The 13,668-nt window shown below is 53.8% G+C and overlaps 4 protein-coding genes across 4 annotated transcripts; all 4 read left to right on the top strand.

Moving 5' to 3' along the window:
• Window positions 1-365: 365 nt before the first annotated feature.
• Window positions 366-5,245, top strand: J4E79_011149 (putative NRPS-like protein biosynthetic cluster; the record flags this gene model as incomplete). Its single annotated transcript, XM_049359980.1, has 3 exons — window positions 366-792; window positions 843-1,228; window positions 1,289-5,245. 3 exons carry the CDS (start codon window positions 366-368, stop codon window positions 5,243-5,245), a joined length of 4,770 nt encoding a protein of 1,589 aa, XP_049205494.1.
• A 513-nt stretch (window positions 5,246-5,758) lies between these two features.
• J4E79_011148 (uncharacterized protein) lies at window positions 5,759-7,534 on the top strand (the record flags this gene model as incomplete). Its single annotated transcript, XM_049359979.1, has 2 exons — window positions 5,759-6,187; window positions 6,293-7,534. 2 exons carry the CDS (start codon window positions 5,759-5,761, stop codon window positions 7,532-7,534), a joined length of 1,671 nt encoding a protein of 556 aa, XP_049205493.1.
• A 1,648-nt stretch (window positions 7,535-9,182) lies between these two features.
• On the top strand, window positions 9,183-10,244 carry J4E79_011147 (uncharacterized protein; the record flags this gene model as incomplete). Its single annotated transcript, XM_049359978.1, has 2 exons — window positions 9,183-9,335; window positions 9,450-10,244. The coding sequence occupies 2 exons, from the start codon at window positions 9,183-9,185 to the stop codon at window positions 10,242-10,244; spliced, it is 948 nt and encodes a 315-aa protein (XP_049205492.1).
• A 276-nt stretch (window positions 10,245-10,520) lies between these two features.
• J4E79_011146 (uncharacterized protein) lies at window positions 10,521-12,112 on the top strand (the record flags this gene model as incomplete). The annotated part of the gene is made up of 4 exons (XM_049359977.1): window positions 10,521-10,662; window positions 10,718-11,325; window positions 11,381-11,617; window positions 11,672-12,112. 4 exons carry the CDS (start codon window positions 10,521-10,523, stop codon window positions 12,110-12,112), a joined length of 1,428 nt encoding a protein of 475 aa, XP_049205491.1.
• Between the last annotated feature and the right edge of the window lie 1,556 nt (window positions 12,113-13,668).

Below are 13,668 nucleotides of genomic sequence, written 5' to 3'. Positions count from 1 at the left end.
CCTACAACTCCAGCTGGCTTCGTACAGCCCCATCGAATCAATGGCAGGAGCGTATCGAAAAAGCGAGGCCTGTTCGCCTCGAACACCCTCATATTACCTCAGCCGCCCCTGCAATGCCGGAGCTCGGACTGTATCTGCGTGCCGTTCCCGACACTACAGTCTCATCGTGGCTTCCGTCAGCCTTCGCCTGATCTCAAGGCCTGATCTCAAGGCTCGTGCGGCATTCGCCCACTTTACCGGCTCACAAAACCCGACCCTGGCAAACGTATTCTGGGGTCTTTATATGAGCGATTCCAGAATCTGATGACACTCTACTCACCTTCACAGATCGCAAGTCTATTGATGTCTCGCGAGTTATGGTCGACATGCGGATACGCCCCAACGGCTTGACTGGCACCAGCACCCACGGCCTTGGCATCTCACACCTACACATAGACCAACCAGTCCCTGCATCGTCGACTGAGGCGGGAGATACGTCTACCAAGATCTTGGATATCATTTACGAACATGCGCTCGACAAGTTTGACGATTCCAAAGAGCGTCTAGCGGCAGGAAAGGCGAACTTCCTGTCCGTAATCGACCGATTCGTCCTGGCAGGTGAACGTGTTGAAGCATGTTTGCCGGCCTTTCCTTTCAAGTCGGCCAACAAGGTTTACAAAGTCCTTGGGTCCCTTCCGGACAAGGCGGAAGAGCTAGCGCTTCAACGGTTGAACCACATGTGCGCAAGGATCAAGGGTGTCTACAAGCCGGGAGCAAGAGTTACCATCATATCCGATGGTATCACCTACAACGGTATGTATCTATCTCTGCTACAGATAGTCTCTACTGACACTTTAAACAAGACCTTTTGTCGATATCCGACCGCGAAACATGGATCTATGGCGAGGCTTTACGGCAGATGGCGGTCGAGAAGAAGTTCACGTACGTTGCCTTCTCTCGTCTGAAGGACATACTAGACCTTCCGCTCCCGGACAAATTGCGAGAGATCACATATGTTGCGAATTGTACCAACTTCCGCCGACTGCTTCTGAACAAGCACGGAAGGCCGGATATCGATATCGATAAGGAGATCAAGGAGAATGCTGATACGAGACTCACTTATCTCGGCTACCGCAAGTTTCTCGAGTCGGATCTGAAGCACATATTCGCACTTGGAGAGAACCGCGGCAGCAACCAATACAAGAGGGACGTCAAATATCTAGCCAAGCAGATGCTGTTCAGAGGATACGTAAGTTCCGAGAGTCCTCGCACTACTGGCTGAGCTATCGGACACTGACATCAAGTACAGGCTTATGCTGGAGCAGTCAAAGCCGCCTTCCCACACCACCTGAGGTTATCAATACACGAATCGATAGGCGACCACAAGATATCGATAAGTCTCTTGAACACCAAGACGGGCTACACCACACCATGGCACTGCAGCGTAGCCATGCTAGGCGACGGAACATGGGTGAGCGCGCCTAAAGGCGAGTTCGAGAAGGACCAGCGGCTTGAGCTAATATACGAGAACGGGCGGCCAAGCTACTTCAAGGAGAACAGGCTGCAAGAATCGGATATGCCGTGGATCAGCGAAGCCAACACCGGCTATCTGCAAGCTCGCAGCCCGTTCAGCGGCACCAAGAGCGGATATTCATCGCCGAGCGCGATGTCGATGGCCAGTGACGCATCAACCCCACCAACGTCCGTCGTACATTCACCACCACGTTCTTCACCGCGCTCTTCACCACGTTCTTCAGCAAACATGAAGTCCTCGGACTCATCATCCGCAGACGGCACTGGTGGAGAGCCGGCGTATGGACGCCGTCTCATACCTCAGATCATGGACCAAGTCGCGCGGTATAATCCCAACCGGGTTGTCTTCTCCATCGCAACGACTTCCGACGCAGGTCTGACGTTCCGAGACATATCAGCGCATACTTTTGCGAAGGCCGTGGACAAGACAGCCTGGTGGCTCCATGACCAGATTGGCAAGTCGGCATCGGTGCGGCCAGTAGGCTACGTCGGGCCACACGACCTCCGACATGTCCTCCTCACATATGCTTGCGTCAAGGTCGGCTACGCCGCACTCAACCTTTCGCCCAAGAACAGTGTTGAAGGCGCCCTGGCTGTGCTCGAAGCTACCGAATGCAACGTTTGGGCCAAAGCATCCGATGTACCGGCAGCCCCCCTGGTGAAGAGCTTCCTGGAGAGGCGCTCAATGAAGCTGCTGGAGCTACCACTCTTGGACGACCTGTTGGATGCAGAAGCCGCCAAGCCATTTCCGTTTACCAAAACGTTCGATGCCGCGGTCTCAGAACCTTTCTGTTATCTTCATACATCGGGCTCCACGGGGGTGCCAAAGCCTATTCCATGGTCTCACGGTCTGATTGGGACGATGGATGCGATTCGCCTACTTCCACCTGTCGATGGCGACGGGGGAATGGTGCCATGGACGTCGGACTGGAAGGAAGGAGACCGGATTTACTCTTCCTTTCCCATGTGCCACGGCGCTGGCATCATCATGGACATTCTCATGCCGGCATTGTTTGATCTACAGTGTGTTTTGGGACCGAAAAACGTGATCCCCAACATGTCGCTGATCGAGAACCTCGCCGATGGCGCCAAGATCGACATCTGGAGTATGGTCCCATCACTCGTCGATGAGCTTGGAGACACGCCTGATGTGTTGGCCAAGCTCCATACATCTAAGTTCATCTGCGCTTCCGGTGGTCCAGTCAGCCCAGTCAGTGCCGGCAAAGTCAACGACGTCATCAGAGTGCTCAACTTGACGGGAACGACAGAGGGTCTCTTCATCGGCAACCTCGTTGTTGATAGAGAGGATTGGTTATGGTTCGCCTTCCACCCGTACTCCGGCTTCGACTTCAAGGAAGTTGAACCTGGTATTTATGAACACTGGGTGCACCGCAACGAACATTCGTCCTTATTCCAAGGCATCTTCCACACATTTCCAGACCAGAAGTCTATCAATCTCAAGGATCTCTACAAGCAACACCCTACTAAGCCCAATTTGTGGGCGTTCACAGGGCGCAATGATGATCTCATCGTCCTGTCCAACGGCTATAAGATTCTACCATTGGAGTTCGAAGCCCTAGTGGGTACACACCCTGCGATTGATGGCTGCCTTGTTGTGGGTAGCCACAAGCGCCAGCCAGGCCTTCTCATCGAATTAAAGGCTGCCGTGGACAAGAGCGATGAACTCATGGACAGCATTTGGGCCAAAATAGAGACTAGCATGTCTTCAGCGCGACACGCCGTAAACTTGACACGCGACTATGTTATCTTTGCGCAACCAGATAAGCCCTTCGTCCGTACCGATAAAGGAACCGTCAAGAGAAGAGGAACAATTACGCTCTACGATGACTACATCGAGCGACTCTACAGCTCTCAAAACCCAGAGATTACTTTTGACATCGATACCAGCTCTACATCCACGTTGCAGCAGTCAGTAAAGGACATACTCGCGTCCTCTCTTCCAGCCATCTCGACCGCCACCCCGAACGATGACTTGTTCGCCCTCGGACTTGATTCATTGGGAGTGTCTGCATCGGTCACTGCTATCCGATCAGCTATCGCAGGCCTGGACAAACTCGCACCCCGTCATCTGTATGCCAATCCAACCCTGGCCAAGTTTATCGCCGCTCTCGAGCCAATGATCGCTGGAGTGAAGAATGGAGATAGCACAAGTCATGCTGCTAGCGACCGAGAATCGACCCTGCAGCGCATGATCGCCCAGAGAAGAGCGTGGCAGTCCTTCCGGTTGAACCCCTTCGACTATGTCAACCCAAACCACTACATGGGACTAGTATTCTACTTTCCCCTGAAAGCAGATGCAACCTTTGAAGAGACGTTTGCGAACATGCAGGCGGGACTCAATCGGACTTTTGAGCTCATACCAGCCCTTGGTGGAAAGATGATCCGATCGTGCCAAGACGAGATTGCATATACGACAGGCAACCTCTCCGTCGCCGTGCCACCCTTTGGTCGCCCAGCTCGCGACCGGCTAGTGTTCAAAGATCTGTCTCACGTGCTTCCAACTTTCGAGACCCTACGAGATGGTGGCTTCGTACCATCAGCCTTCAAGGACGAGCTGGTCCTGCGACAGGATACTTTCCCAAAGCTGCCCGCAGATATCATTGTGGCGCAAGCAAACTTCATCAAAGGCGGTTGCATCCTCGCTATGGACCTCAACCATTGCTGCCTTGATGGAGTAGGTGCTATTATTGCCATCAAGGCCTGGGCTGAGAACTGCAGGTACCTGCAAGGTGACTCATCAGCAACATGTGCGTGGTACGATGCGGAGAGCTTCAACCACAGCCTTCCCGAAGTACTGCATGACTTGGAGGGACATGCGCGCTCGGTAGATGAGATCGACCCTGATGTCTGGGGCCTACTTCCATTTGTTCCCACGGACGATGTCCTTGCGAAACATGCTGCCAGGGCAGCAGGACCTCTCGGCCGACCGCCACGCTACCCGCTGCACTCGGTATGGCCCTTGCCGGCTGCTGAGAGGAAGATGGACACTACCCTATTTTTGATCTCACCCGAGAAGGTCGAGTTGCTCAAAGCGGACGTCGCAAGCGATCCGGCCGCTAACGGCGTCACCACATCCATCAGCGATATAATACAAGCGTTCTTTTGGCGCTCCGCATTGCGAGCTCGTCTCGCTGTAGCCAAGGCCAATGGCCGACAGGTCAACCCCGACGACTTCTCCATCCTCGAGTTGCCAACGGACGGGCGACCTTACTTCTCCTCCCTCTTACCAGACTCATACATGGGCAGTCTACTCACGCTCAACCGAACAAGCATGCCAGTCGAAGAACTCTGCGCCTCGACTACGAGCATTGCAAGTATCGCGCAGATGCTGCGTGCTTCTGCTGCGCGCATGACACCGGCACTGATACACGACGCGTTCACTCTGCTGCAGTCACTGCCAGATCACAGCAGGTTCTCCACAGCCAACATGGGTCTTGACCACATGCACGCCATGATCTCAAACATGATACTCTTTCAGATGAACGAGATCAACTTTGGTCATGCGTATTTCACCAACGGAGGTTCGCCAGAGACGATGAGGCCTCAGCTGGAACGCGGCAGTGGGCGATTCAGGTTCCTGGTGGTGTTCCCACTGAAGGCAGATGGTGGCGTGGAGTTGGTGTTGGGTACGTTCCCCGAAGAGCGAGATATGCTTGCGCGCGATGAGGAGTTCACTAGATATGCGCGACTGGTTGATGTTGCCGCTTGTTGAGCTAGGTTAGACTGGGCACTATGAGAGCATTGCGGGGAGTTTGGTAGCTATTGCGCGTGTAATTTGACTGTCACCCTATTTGAACTGGTGCAAGTGTCACCTTGGGATAACGCACTAGTGCCAGAGGAATGCAGGTGCACTTGCACTTAGCGCGATGGAAGTGGGAGCAGGTCCATGCGACAACCTTGGAAGTCTCAGTGGCGCCATGTAGCCCCCAAACGCATGTCAGCTGTGCATGAGCAGGGTTCAGGGTTTCGGGCCATAACGATCGCAAACATGCTCTTCGCCGAGCCGCTTGTGCAACCCGCATGTCATGCTCGTATTAGCCCGTCTACTTAGCGAACATGACAAGTCAGCCAAGTACAGCAGGGTGTGGCTTTCTCACTCACATGGTTGTTACGGGCTTCACCAACTAGTCTAAGAGTGTCAGCAGCCACCACAGTGCGCATACTGCCTAGATTTTGCCCTTGTCGATACACCCACTCAACCCTCTGAAGCCTTCAACCGTGCGACATGAGTCGCTCTCGCGCATCGATCGAAGAGCCTCTTCTCTCTCCATCGTCTTCAACATCCAGCTTCGCCGAAGCTGTCAAATCAAGTGCCGACGATCCCAGCTGCCCGTCTCCAGAAGATCCACCCTCCAACGATGACGGCCCATCTCCCACAGCCCAGCCAGGCGTCCTCGCCATCGAAGCCACAACGCAAGCCTGGACAGGACATTCCCTAACAACAGCCTACATAATGATCTGGTTCATCTACTTCGTCGAAACACTGCTAGCCGGCACAACAGCAGCGCTCATACCATACGTCACATCAGCCTTCTCCATGCACTCGTTCACGCCCACCGTCAGCATCCTCAGCAACGTAGTCGGCGGAGTGACCAATCTGACGATTGCCAGAATCATCGATGTCTTTGGGCGACCGCATGGCTTGATCTTATGCGTGTGTCTCGGAACACTGGGATTGCTTATCATGACAATATGCGAGGGCGTCGGAGTGTACGCGGCGGCAATGATATTCCATACGGTGGGAAATAATGGCGTGCAGTATATACTGGCCGTCTTCATCGCTGATACGACAAAGTTGGAGAACAGGGCGCTGATGCAGGCCCTTATGAACTCGACTGGTCTGATTACGGGATGGGTAGCTGGGCCGTTGGCTCAACGGTACCTTGGTGGCTTGGGATGGCGGTGGGCGTTTGCCATGTTCAGTGCACTCGTTCCGCTTGTTACGCTGCCGCTGTTTGGGCTGCTGATGTGGAATTACAGGAAAGCGAAGAGAATGGGGCTTGTGCGCGAGCGCAAGACCGGTCGCAATGCTCTGCAGTCTGTGATACACTACAGTCGGGAGTTTGATGCGATCGGCTTGTGCTTGGTCTCGGTGGGCGTTACGCTTTCCCTGCTGCCGTTCAACCTTCACACGTTGGCGGGCAACGGTTGGGCATCACCGTCCATGGTGGTCATGTCCATACTTGGCGTCTGCTTCCTCGTCGCATTCGTATTTTGGGAAAGGTCCTTCGCGCCCATCCGCCTTCTTCCATACAGCTTACTCATGGATCGAACCGTCTCTGGAGCATGTCTCGTATGCACATGTCTCTTCGGCAGCTATGCCATCTGGAACAGCTACTTCAGCTCTTACCTGCAAGTCGTGCAAGGCCTTAGCGTGGAAGAAGCGAGCTACGTCGCGCAAGCCTATACCATTGTCAGCGTGGTATTCGCGGTCTTGGCTGGCTACATCATCCATCGCACTGGCCGCTTCAAAACCATATCGCTCGTTATCGGTATCCCGCTCAGCATGCTGGGTCAGGGTCTCATGGTCCTCTTCCTCGCTCCAGGGAACACCGGCTATATCATCGTGTGCTTCCTCCTCATCTCCGTTTCACAGGGCGTCCTCGTCGTTACGGATGAGATCGCTATCCTGGCCGCAGGGTCGCACGAGCATGTTGCGGCGATGCTCGCTCTTGTCAGCATCTTTGGGAATATAGGTGGAGCCATTGGTTTGACTATCGCCGCCTCAATCTGGTCGGACGTGCTTCCAAGTCGACTGCGGCAATACCTGTCCCCGGAGGAGTTGCCAGATCTTCACGGGATCTTTGGGGATCTGGCGAAGCAGTTGTCTTATCCGATCGCCTCCCCCACGCGCATCGCTATTCAGCATGCATATGAAGACGCGATATCTCGGCTTCTACTCGTGAGTACGGGTATATGGGTCCTCGGCGCTTTCGGAGTGTTGATGTGGCGGAACATCAATGTGAAGCAGATTCAACAGAGCAAGGGCCATGTTTGGTAATGCGGACGGCTGACTGAGCTATAAAGGCGTGTGGGAACTGTTAGTAGATATAAATGAAGCGTGATATCGAGTTCATGGTACGTGGTGTTGGGAATGAACGGCGTGTGCGCGTGAAGACCGGAGCAACAAAGACCGTTCATCTGACATCCGGGAATAGATACTCCGTGGTAGGGCGTTTCGGGGCGTAGAACCGCCACGCGGGGCTTTGAGCAGCGGCGTCGCAGCCGTCCGCAATGCGACGCTTCACGAAGGTTTGCGGCTGTTGATTGGAATCGCGCTTCACCTGAAGGCGACATATACCTCTTTCTCACTTCTGAAGTAGGCCACGCCTGGAATCCACAAGAGAGAAGTCATGCAACACGCCCGACAGCCCCCGCAGCCAGCGGCGGACGCGCAAAGCTTCCGGACGCTCTACTGCACCGAAGTTCAATCCTCGTCACTACGAAGCGAAGATCGTACTTGCTCGCTTTGCGTCACGCGCTATGGCGACCCTAGTCCTGACGAGCAAGGAACACCTGAACGTCCTGTTCAAATCCATTTCGGCGACTGTCATCACGTCTTCGGTCATCGTTGCTTGCGCAAATTATTCGAAGGTCGCAATGCGTGGAGCAACAAATGTCCACTCTGCCGCACCCATTGGTTCAACACTATCCGAGACATCCCGGCGAGTGTTCTTCTGGAGATCATTCTCGCAATGCAGGAGCCAACTAGAGAGAATGCCGAAGCCGCCTGGCCTACAAGACCATTTGAGGATCCATACAGCTTTGTCGAAGATACCCTTTCCGCAGAAATACCTGAGATCAGCCGTATCGCAGCTTCCGGGACTGTTCGCACGGATCGTGTTCATTTCACTTATCATCCCAGGGAACCAGTACCATCTCCATGGCCGGAGCGTCGGCGAAGATTGGGTGTAGCGGTGAGAGATACCATTGCGCGACTGCGCGGCAGGAGAGACGGAGATGGACGTAGCAGCCGAGCGGATACACCGCAAGCTGCAAGACCCGAAGGCGTTGAGGGACATGTGAGGCTCGCAAGGTCTGTAAGACCAGTGACGGTAGCAAGAGCAGGAAGACTCGCAAGGATGCTAGGGTCCTCAAGACAGACAATCACAATTGGACCTGGCAGCCTTCCGGTGGAGGCTAACAACACGCATGTTCGGGCGGCGAGTGCTCGGTCTGACAGCTTCAGCAGCTCGAGTAGCTCTAGTTCCTCTACTACATCTCGCAGCGAGGAGCATGTCTTTTTGGGTGGTTTGCGGCGGAGTAGACGACGTATTGGAACCCGGGGGACTGTTAGGGACTTGTGGACGGTCGTCCAATTGCTCGAGCAGGCCGATCGCATGGCCGTCACTACCTGTGAGCGTTGCGGACGGGCTAGATCCCATAATGTGAGACCGGGCTGTTGTCGGCGGTAAAGTCGTGTAGTAATACTGAATGGAGTCAATTGAAGCACGCATCCCTGAATGTCCCGCGATGAACATGTGGAATGTGTGATGCCAATCTGATAGCTTCAAGCATAGCAGCGACTTCAGAGGCGCGACGTGAAGCCCAGAACGATGTATAACTTCTCTTCGCATGGACCTCGTTTTGCACTTCCTTACCATTACTTACCTGCGTGCGCACTTGTAGAAACGCTTATCAAACTCAACATGCCTAGTCGCCGAGCTGAACGACGCATTCGCGAGTACTTATCGCACTTGATACCTGTGCCACTAAACGATGTCCCAGAGGGTGATCGCATATGTCCGTTGTGCTACGAGGCCTTTCCCCCGCTGGAGGAAGGCGGCGACTACCCAGTCCGTGTACGCTCCACCCACCCCAACTCGAACTGTCGGCATGTGTTCGGAAGGACGTGCATCGAAGCGCACCTGAGCAGTCCTAGAGGATATAGCATGTGGTGCCCAATATGTCGCGAGAGCTGGTTTGACGACGCTAGAGCCGAGGCACTCGGAGGCGTCGACGAAGAGCCAGACCCGACATCACTTCTAGAGAGGAGTCTCTTTCGTGTGCCTGCGGTGGGACTGAGAGGTCGGCGAATTGAGCTTATCTTCGGGTTGGAGAATACCAATGAGCAGGACGTTCGGCGATTCTTCCAACACATAGGTGAAGCTCTACGTGCTATACCTTCCGCAGAACTCAATGCTCAAGCAGCTATCGACCAGACCATTCAGGCGATTGCTGACGCCGAGGAAAGATTGCGCGTGATTCGCGCCGTCGAAGCCGATCGCACAGCGCCCCCAGCTGTGGACATGTCGCAAGGCATGCGTCGTGGCAGCGCAGAGGAGGAAGACGAGGAGATGGCACGGCGAATAATGCAGGCGGAGCTGCGACAAGTCAGACCGGCGGTTGAGGATGCGGCTCTACAACCTGCTGCGGCGACTGCGGCGGCCCCGATCGCGGTATCACGTGAGGCCGATGAGCGGCGGTTATCAGATCGAGAGTCTCAGCGGGGACATACACCGCCAGCGTTGCGACGCCGCGACAGATTGTCTGAGCGACAACACGACGCGATCCTTTCGAGCGCAGGCCGCATGACAAGAGCGATCGGCTTCCTGGAGCAGCTTCGCCGGATGGAAGAGGTGACGATTGATAGTTCTGACATAGTTGAGAGAGTGCAAGACGTTGAAGATGCCGTAAACGCTTTGTGGCGGGGTTTTGAGGACGATAGGCTGCGACGAGGGCGCGTTCGCTTCGTGCGTCGCGACTCTTGAGCAATAACTGAGCAATGCGATTAGCTTCTGTAAATGCAAGTGTTCCCGTGTTTGGTTGCCATGATGTGAAGATGGAGTGGGTGTGCTTGGGCGGCGATGCTTGCGGGATCCGCCCGGAGATTGCGATTATCTCCGACGTCGCGCTAGTCGCGTCTGATTCTGCACCCACCAATTGCGCCGACGCGACCATCGTCAAACGCGTTCAGAAGCGCGCAAGCTCTGCAACGTCGCCTATATCTTCCAGCCGTAATACCCAGGCTGACAGTTCAGAACACCATGTCGCGCCCACAAGCTAATGATGACTTCAAGGGCGCCACCGATCGCTTTTTGGCGTGGTTCAAGGCTGGCGGCGGTGTCTTCCGCGACGACCTGCTTGAAATTCAAGATTTGAGAGACAAGGACGCGGGCCGAGGAATCAGTACGCCTTCCAAACCCCAGCAATGCGTAGAATTGTGAGCACTGATAGTGCATAGTTGCGAAGCAGGATGTACCACAAGATACGACGCTATTCACCATTCCCAGAGACCTGATCATTAGCGTGGAGACTTCCGAACTTCCCAGTAAACTGCCAGTAGTTTTCGACGCGTTTGTCGGTGGTGAAGGCGACGATGAGAAAGAGCCTCTCGACTCATGGACATCCCTCATACTCGTCATGATGTACGAGCATCTACAGGGCGATGCATCACGCTGGAAGCCATATCTGGACGTACTACCACGGACGTTCGATACACCCATCTTCTGGTCGGAAGCAGAACTGAAGGAGCTCGAGGGAACTTGCCTTTCGGTCGACAAGGTTGGAAAGCAGCAAAGTGATGATATGCTGCGATCGCGCGTTGTTCCCGTCGTCGAGGAAAACCCGAAGGTCTTCTATCCGGAAGGGGCTTCAAAGTTGGATAGTCAAGAACTTCTTGATCTTGCGCATCGTATGGGTAGCACCATCATGTCTTACGCTTTTGACCTGGACAACAAAGACGAAGAGTCCGACAATGAAGAAGACGGATGGGTTGAAGATCGTGACGGCACCACTCCTCTTGGAATGGTACCTATGGCAGACATACTCAATGCGAATGCCGACTTCAACGTGAGTCATATGCCAGTGTAGACGCAGACTTCAGTAAGCTAACAGACCCCGACAGGCACATGTCAATCATGGCGACAGTCTCGAAGTTACGTCGCTTCGATCAACTCTGTCAGCCGGGTCGGAAGTTCTGAACTACTACGGTCCGTTACCGACGTCTGAGCTACTACGCCGCTATGGCTACGTAACACCTGAACATGCTCGTTACGATGTAGCGGAGCTATCTTGGAGCCTCGTTCGCGCAGCGCTCATTGAACAGCTCACAGTGTCGGAAGATTTCGTCAGCAAGGTCGAGGTACGATGATGACCATCACGCTCCCAACGGGCGCATGAGCTGACAGTGACACAGGCAAAGCTTGAAGAGAACGAAGAGTTCGAAGAGTACTTCATCATCGAGCGCGACTCCGGCGACCCAGATTCGGAAGGGCAACTCACCTATTCGGCTCAGCTGCACGAAGTCTCCCCGGAGCTGGAAGAGCAAGTAAAGGCTGTGTTCAAGGGCATCAAGAAGCAAAAGCCAGAGCTCTTTTCGGAAAAGCGGAAGCGCGTTGACGACTACCAAGCGATCGTATCGAAGGCTCTGACTGCAAAGCTTGGGACGTATCCAACGACCATGGAAGAAGACGAGACGCTTCTCAAAGGTGACGACCTGGCTAAGCGCCGTCGCATGGCGATCACAGTCAGGCTCGGTGAGAAGAGGCTGCTTCATGAAGCTCTGGCACTTCTGCAGCGGGGCGACGGGGAGGATACCCGAAGACAATTACACAAGAAGACGAAGCAGAGCGCATAATCTATGCTTGGGACTAGGGAAGCCCTGTACCGATGTTGCCTTCACGCCACCTCGTACTAACACATGAAACGCATCCTCCGCGGCGCGGTCGCATGGCCATAACTTTGGCGTCAATGATGCCCGTTCTATAGGCCATCGTGTCACCGTTGAAAGTTCTGGGCTTATTCAGACCAGCGTGTCAATCCGATTAGTATGTCCTTAACTTCGTCCTTTGTCAGCCTTGGGCCATCCAGGCGGTTATCAGCTCTTTGTTCAATAAATTTGAATAGCGTTGAATAGTTCGAGTACTTCTCGTGGCCAGGATAATTGTTGGCTACTATACCCGCAAGATCGATAAGCTTTGTGGAAGTCTCATTCTGTTAATAATGTTAGTCTATTCGGCTATTAAGTATCAAGGACATCGTGGCGTTCCTAACCTCGATGACCCTCCAGTTCTAGTAAGAAGCTATGCTTCGCGTCCATTCTTGTACGCTTTATAGCATTAGCACGAGCTGGCCCGTAGAAAGACAGGGACCCCTCACTCTAGGCTGATAAGCGTGTCACCGCCGGTAGCATTCATGCCAAGATATAACAAGCTTCTGTATCTGTCTTCAATGTCTGAGGTGCCAGAACCGTTGTCTTTCGAGTAACTAAAGCCAACGTTAACAAATAGTGCAGCTATCCTTGCTCCAAGTGCACCTCGAAGCGCATCGCGATTTTGTTGATCGTCCTTGGATTCGAGAGCACTTGCCACCTTCACCGTCTTTTGCTGTCCGCCGAGCAGGGCTAAGGTAACGAATATGTGGCCTGTAAGACATTGCTTAGCGAGCTTTGTGCAGTTAAAGACTGTGTTAGCTCATCTACCGAATAGCTTGTGGAATCTCGCGATTCGACCAATGGAAGGCTCCCGCTTGATATCATCCAAAGAGTCCATACACGTTTGGGACAGTACTAGCTCTTCCTCGTCCATAATGACTCTTGCGCGAGGGAACTTTCAAGACAGCGTAAGCCTCAAGATCACTGCCAGTCAAAGGATGAAGCACTAACGTTGTACAGGCCATAATACTGTTTCATGCGTGCTGCTACCGCTTGTTCGTTGCTGTGTGATGATTCTCTTCCTCGGGTTCCAGAGGCTCCGAGTTGTATCATATCGTCACCCAGGCCGCTGTGTATAGTTAGCGGTAGCTCTAGTCGCAAACGCTTGGAAGACAGAACACGTACGCGTGGGTTTCGATCAAGCGACTTGAGAACGCATTTTCGGCAAGCGACATCTGTATAGCACTGGATGTCTCTTGCACGCGTATAGAAGACCCGTCGACAACTTGATAAGTAGGCTTTTTGTCTCTCCCTCTGCTTTTTATCTCGAAGGCTTATAGGCAGCATGTCAGCGTCCGACAAGAACATTTCAGTCAAGTGTCTCACCGTTCAAACGTGCACGTATAACGTCTTGGCACTGTTCACGAAACAGGAAGCCGCACAGAAGGTCGTTGTTCTCGAAAATATTTCGCCATGCCTCGGCACTTAGTTCACGCGCGTTGCTGTGTGTGTCAGCCCTATCCGACTGGCCATCGCACACG

Source organism: Alternaria viburni (genome assembly GCF_023758015.1).
Source record: "Alternaria viburni strain BMP 2772 chromosome Unknown scaffold_38, whole genome shotgun sequence".
Lineage (NCBI taxonomy): Eukaryota > Fungi > Ascomycota > Dothideomycetes > Pleosporales > Pleosporaceae > Alternaria > Alternaria viburni.
Note: the sequence above shows the minus strand (reverse complement) of the source record. Positions and strands in the feature narration are given on the sequence as shown.